Here is a 6,018-nt window from a genome sequence, read left to right as displayed (position 1 = left end):
GGACAATAAATACTTACTAATACATGGATCAGGAGGAAATAGTTCATCAGCTGTTTGACTCTAACCCTAACCCATCTGTGGAGAACCTTAACCCTGTCCTGAGGTCCATTTGGACCAGGGTTAGGGTTAGGGTAAATACATGAATGGGGCACTAGAGGGCAATATTTAACAGGAAAACCCAGCTGCTCTGGTCACAGACTGTAGATAAACCCTGGGTTAGGGTTAAACCCTGGTCCTGAACATCAGCCTTTAAGGGTTAGGGTTAAACCCTGGTCCTGAACATCAGCCTTTAAGGGTTAGGGTTAAATATCTACAAAGGAGACAATGAGTGAATGAAAAGGTCCATGATATTCTAGTTTTAACTGACACTTCAATAACATCATGAATGATGATAACCCTATCCCTAACCCTAACCCTTAAACCTAATGACAGAGTTAAAGTGGAAAACCAACATAGACATTGAATTCATGTGTTGGTCGTTGATCTTCTGGTTTCAACTCCCCTTTGTTTCTGTGTATTTAAATCAGGTTCTCCAGAAGTGGAACCATGGATTAGGGTTCTCCAGATCTGGAACCATGGGTTAGAGTTAGGATTCTCCAGATGTGGAACCATGGGTTAGGGTTAGGGTTCTCCAGGTGTGGAATGATGGGTTAGGGTTAAGGTTCTCCAGATGTGGAACCACAGGTTAGGGTTAGGGTTCTCCAGGTGTGGAATGATGGGTTAGGGTTAAGGTTCTCCAGATGTGGAACCATAGGTTAGGGTTAGTGTTCTCCAGATGTGGAACCATGGGTTAGGCTTAGGGTTCTCCAGATGTGGAACCATGGGTTAGGGTTAGGGTTCTCCAGGTGTGGAACCATGGGTTAGGGTTAAGGTTCTCCAGATGTGGAACCATAGGTTAGAGTTAGGGTTCTCCAGACGTGGAACCATGATTTACTGATGAACGTGCAGCGTTCAGGCCTCAGGAGTTCAATCTCCAGAACCCAGTTGAAACAGTGGCTTATGTGTCCACTAGATGTCCAGTTGTTCTGGACCCAGGGTTAGGATTAGGGTTCTGGATCCATACGGACTTTCAGAGCTCGGTGTCCTCCATGGCCTGGGGTCGGTCCAGGGTTAGGGTTAGGGTTCTGGACCCAGGTGGAGTTTCAGAGCTCGGTCTCCTCCATGGCCTGGGGTCGGTCCAAGGTTAGGGTTAGGGTTAGGGTTCTGGACCCAGGCGGACTTTCAGAGCTCGGTGTCCTCCATGGCCTGGGGTCGGTCCAGGGTTAGGATTAGGGTTAGGGTTGTGGACCCAGGCGGACTTTCAGAGCTCGGTGTCCTCCATTGCCTGGGGTCGGCCCAAGGTTAGGGTTAGGGTTAGGGTGGTGGACCCAGGCGGACTTTCAGAGCTCAGTGTCCTCCATGGCCTGGGGTCGGTCCAGGGTTAGGGTTAGGGTTGTGGACCCAGGCAGACTTTCAGAGCTCAGTGTCCTCCATGGCCTGGGGTCGGTCCAGGGTTAGGGTGAGGGTTAGGGTTAGGGTTGTGGACCCAGGCAGACTTTCAGAGCTCAGTGTCCTCCATGGCCTGGGGTCGGTCCAGGGTTAGGGTGAGGGTTAGGGTTAGGGTTGTGGACCCAGGCAGACTTTCAGAGCTCAGTGTCCTCTATGGCCGGGGGTCGGTTCAGGGCATCCAGGCGCCTCCTGCAGGCCTCCAGGAGTTTCTTCCGTGGTCCTAAGGGGATGTGGATGCTGTTCAGGTCCCGTTCTGAACACAACAGCAGGGCGGCCAGGTCGATCCGCTCCCTCTTCAGAATGTTGATGAACTCGCCGAGGCTCTGCGAGGCCAGGAACGTGTCCAGAGGACAGGTCTCTGGTTCGGGGTCCTCCTCCGAGCCCAGGTTCTCATCCTGCCAGGGTGGCTCCTGCAGGTTCTGGTCCTGCAGACTCAGAGCACTGCCCATACTGTCCTCATCCAGGCTCGGCGAGCGGCGGGGCAGGCGGCCACGGAGGTGAACGTTGGGCACCCGGCCCACGGGTTCGCTCCCGGCCACGCTGCCATCGTCCCGCCCCCCAATGCCAAACACGCTACCGGCATAGTTCCTCCTGAACACCATGGTGCCGAGCCCGGGTCGGGTGAACAGCGAGTCCCGGCCCGAGTCGGCGCTGATCTCTGAGTATGCGGCTTCGTGGAGGCCTGGGTCGCTTATGGCACGAGACACGCCGTCGTCGTCGTCATCACGGAGGAACATGTGACGGATGTTGAGGCGGGAGCAGTCCTTGGGGGGGGCATAGGTTCCCTGTTTGAGGAACATGACGTCGTTTCCCAACTGGAGGCCGGACAGCGAGCGCACGCTTTTCCTCCCGTCCTCATAGATCTTGAACGTCCCGTCCACCTGTTTCTTCTTCTCCAGTTTCCTCTGGATCTTGGCCTTTCCCTTTGCCGTGGAGTGTAAGGTTGCCTGAGGACACAGTCAGACTGAGGGTCAAAGGTCAACACTCACATTGGCCACATTCTGCTGATTTAAAGTCAACAATGAACAAATGGACAAGCCACCAAATAACTGACGTGTATTAAAAAGTAGATCACATCCTAACTTTAACCCTAAACCCTGACCCTAACCCTAAACCCTGACCCTTTTGGGCTCATTTGGTCTGCTTATGTGCCTCTTGGTAGTTTCGCTCTGGTTCCATCATCTCCTGTCCTTGGTGGGTTAGGGTAAGGGTTAGGGTTAGGGGTTAGGGTTGTGTTTTTTGGACGTCACCTGTGAGTAGGGCATGTTGGAGGTGACGGTGTTGAACTTGCGACTCAACGTGCTGCCGCTGGTGTAGCTGGAGAAGCTCATGGCGTCCACGTTGTCCGACACCGCCGCCTCCTTCATGAACTTCTTCTCCATGCGTCGGCGGTGCTTCCGCTGGAGCTCAGAGCACTCCTTGATCCGGCGCTCGGCGACACGAAACGCCCGATCTTTTAGTTTCCTCACCAGCTTGGGGTTGAGCGCCATCTGCTTGGCGGCGATGGAGTCCAGGTAGCGGACGCAGTCCATGTGACCTTTGGCGGCGGCCATGTCCAGAGGAGTGTGGTAGTCATTGTCCAGACACCAGAGGTTAGACCCAAACGAAACCAGGAAGGAAAGGCAGCTGTGGTGGCCATTGGCAGCTGCCAGGTGGAGGGGGGTGTTCCCCCAGATGTCACATTTATCTGGGTCACCTCTGGAGGGGGGGGGGGGGGGGGGGGGGGGGTGGCGGGGGACAGGAGGAAGAGGGGGAGGGGGGGGGGGGGAGAAGGGGGGGGGGGGGGGGGGGGGGGGGGGGAGTCAGAGGGGGAAAAGGAGAACGGGGAGGAGTCAGAGGGGAAGGAACATTAGAATGTGGTGGAAAACAGTCAGATGCTTCCAGACATTTAATGAGTTTAATGTGTTTGAAAAACTGGCATCGAACAACAGACACATTTATACATTCAGTTCAAACTGTTTTTATTCACATTAGACTCATTGCGATTGGTTGGGATGGTTTGGGAATATGAGGTCACATGACCACACCCTCCTGATCAGAACAGTCAGATCAGCCTCTGAAGTCATTGGAGCTCCATTGTTACCATGACAACAGGACATCTACACAAACCACAGCAGGAAAAAGGCTCTGGACAGCAGACAGGACACCAGTCATCCAAACCTGGACTGGAAGGTTCAGCATTTTTATTGTTGCTGTGATTGTTATTGTTATTTCTTTATTTATTTTTGGATAGCAGGCGGAGACTGTTCCACTGCCATGGTACTACATGACATGTAAACCTGAAACTGTTGAAACTTGACAGTCACCTGACCAACGGCTGCAGGACTGGCCGTCAGTCGCCGATTTCCCATCAGCCCCTGCATCCACCAGCCAAACTCTCCCAGTCAACCATGACGGCGTTCATCAGTACGACCTTTAATCTGCTGCTGTAATGACGCTGCCATATGAGGCCTCAGTCAGCTCGTGGCAGATAAGGGATTAAATCATCGAACAAAAGGCTGAGCTGATCCACCTTCTGTTTGCGCAGAGCAGACGGGTCTGTAAGGGTTAAAGGTGGACGTTTGGGTCTGTAAGGGTTAAAGGTGGACGTTTGGGTCTGTGAGGGTTAAAGGAGGACGTTTGGGTCTGTGAGGGTTAAAGGTGGACGTTTGGGTCTGTGAGGGTTAAAGGTGGACGTTTGGGTCTGTGAGGGTTAAAGGAGGACGTTTGGGTCTGTAAGGGTTGAAGGTGGACGTTTGGGTCTGTAAGGGTTAAAGATGGACGTTTGGGTCTGTAAGGGTTAAAGATGGACGTTTGGGTCTGTAAGGGTTAAAGGTGGACGTTTGGGTTTTTAAGGGTTAAAGGTGGACGTTTGGGTCTGTGAGGGTTAAAGGTGGACGTTTGGGTTTTTAAGGGTTAAAGGTGGACGTTTGGGTCTGTGAGGGTTAAAGGCGGACGTTTGGGTCTGTAAGGGTTAAAGGTGGACGTTTGGGTTTTTAAGGGTTAAAGGTGGACGTTTGGGTTTTTAAGGGTTAATCCTTAATTCTTCCATTCAATGTGACCTTTTCTTCCTTCAGATGTGATGTTGAACAACTGTATTTTATTTTCACTTTCTGCATTTGACTTGATTCTCTGTCTTTTGTCTTTCGTCTTTTATTCTTTGTTCTATTGAACCCTCATTAAAGCCTCATTTTAATATAAATATCCTCATGTTGTGTTTCCATCAGTTTCAACAGAATCAAATATAATAAAAGCTGTGAAATAAATTCAAAGTAGTGAAAGTCTCTGTCTTTTTCTTGGACTTTATTCTGTTGAACTTGTTGTTTTTATATGTCAGTGTCCTCATGTGTGAACTCCATTCATCTGTCGTGTATTTTTCATTTAAATTAAATTAAATTAAGTCAATAAAACTGTGTATTTTGTATTTATTTTTTGTTGTATATGGTTCTATTTTTCATTTATTTTTATTGTATCTGGTTATTTTCTTTATTGTATCTACTTCAGTTTTTTAAATTTATATTTTATTGGATTTTGCTCTATTTTTATTTATTTTTGTTGTATTTAGGTCATTTTTTAAATTTATTTTTTTACTGTTTTTAGTTCAATTTTGAATTGTATTTAGTTCTATTTTTTATTTATTGTATTAAGTTCTATTTGTCTTTTTTTTTTTTTTCTTTTTTTGTTTTGGGTTTTGTATGAATTTGGTTCAGTTGAATCCTCATTAAAACCTGTTTTGTTTGTTTGTTTGTTTTTTGCATGTATTTGGTTCTATTGAATCCTTATTAAAACCTGTTTTGTTTGTTTGTTTGTTGTTGTTTTGTTTTGTTTTTTTTTGTATGTATTTGGTTCTATTGAATCCTTATTAAAACCTGTTTTGTTTGTTTGTTGTTTTGTTTTGTTCTCTGAATCCTTATCCTCATGTCTGTCATGTATCTCCGTTTAAATGAACTTTTTCTGACCGACACTAACCTCCCTTAAACGGATCGGACAGGCCCGGGGTTCGGGTCCCGGATCGGGTCTGTTCGGGTCCCGGTTCGGACTCACCCTCTGCCCACTATCAGCCGGAGCGCGTGCAGGTTTCCGTGGTAGGCGGCCCACAGCGTCGGCGTCATCCCGTCCTCATCCGGGCCGTTCAGCTCCCTCCGCGTCGCCTCCTTCAGGGGCTCCAGGAGCCCGTCCCGGGCCGCGCGGTGGTACCGGTCGTTCATGGCACCGGTCCGGGACCATGGGGGGCTGAGCGGGTCTGAGTCCGGGACGCGCCGGGTCCGGACGGACAGACGGAGCACCGGACCGGCTGGCAGGTTCCTGACGTTGCTTGGAGACGGACACGAGGCGTGCTGGTGGACGGGAGGGGGCGGGGTTTCGACGAAAAACCCGCCTGTTTGACCAATGAGAAACAGGAGAAGAAAAAAGAGACGTTTGGAGTCAAAAGGACAAATGACAGATCTAAAAAACACAACAAACATAAAAGACAAATGACAGAGGTCTAAAAAAAAAAAAGCACAACAAACATAAAAGACAAATGACAGAGGTCTAAAAAAGAAAAAAAGC

At 49.3% G+C, this 6,018-nt stretch overlaps 1 protein-coding gene across 2 annotated transcripts; it reads right to left on the bottom strand.

Annotated features, from left to right (window-relative positions):
* Positions 1-824: 824 nt before the first annotated feature.
* LOC115416617 (Usher syndrome type-1G protein homolog) lies at positions 825-5,793 on the bottom strand. Of its 2 annotated transcripts, none has more exons than XM_030130449.1 (4): positions 5,512-5,793; positions 2,739-3,186; positions 1,618-2,435; positions 825-1,038 (listed from the first exon to the last, which is right to left on the bottom strand). In XM_030130449.1, exons 1-3 carry the CDS (start codon positions 5,673-5,675, stop codon positions 1,623-1,625), a joined length of 1,425 nt encoding a protein of 474 aa, XP_029986309.1. In that variant the 5' UTR covers positions 5,676-5,793; the 3' UTR covers positions 825-1,038; positions 1,618-1,622. The 2 variants fall into 2 exon arrangements, with proteins under 2 accessions (XP_029986309.1, XP_029986311.1); XM_030130451.1 differs by having other exon boundaries at positions 825-1,580; positions 1,666-2,435.
* Positions 5,794-6,018: the final 225 nt, after the last annotated feature.

Source organism: Sphaeramia orbicularis, unplaced genomic scaffold (genome assembly GCF_902148855.1).
Source record: "Sphaeramia orbicularis unplaced genomic scaffold, fSphaOr1.1, whole genome shotgun sequence".
Classification (NCBI taxonomy): domain Eukaryota; kingdom Metazoa; phylum Chordata; class Actinopteri; order Kurtiformes; family Apogonidae; genus Sphaeramia; species Sphaeramia orbicularis.
The sequence above is the reverse complement of the archived record's forward strand: the minus strand, read 5'-3'. Positions and strand labels throughout refer to the sequence as shown.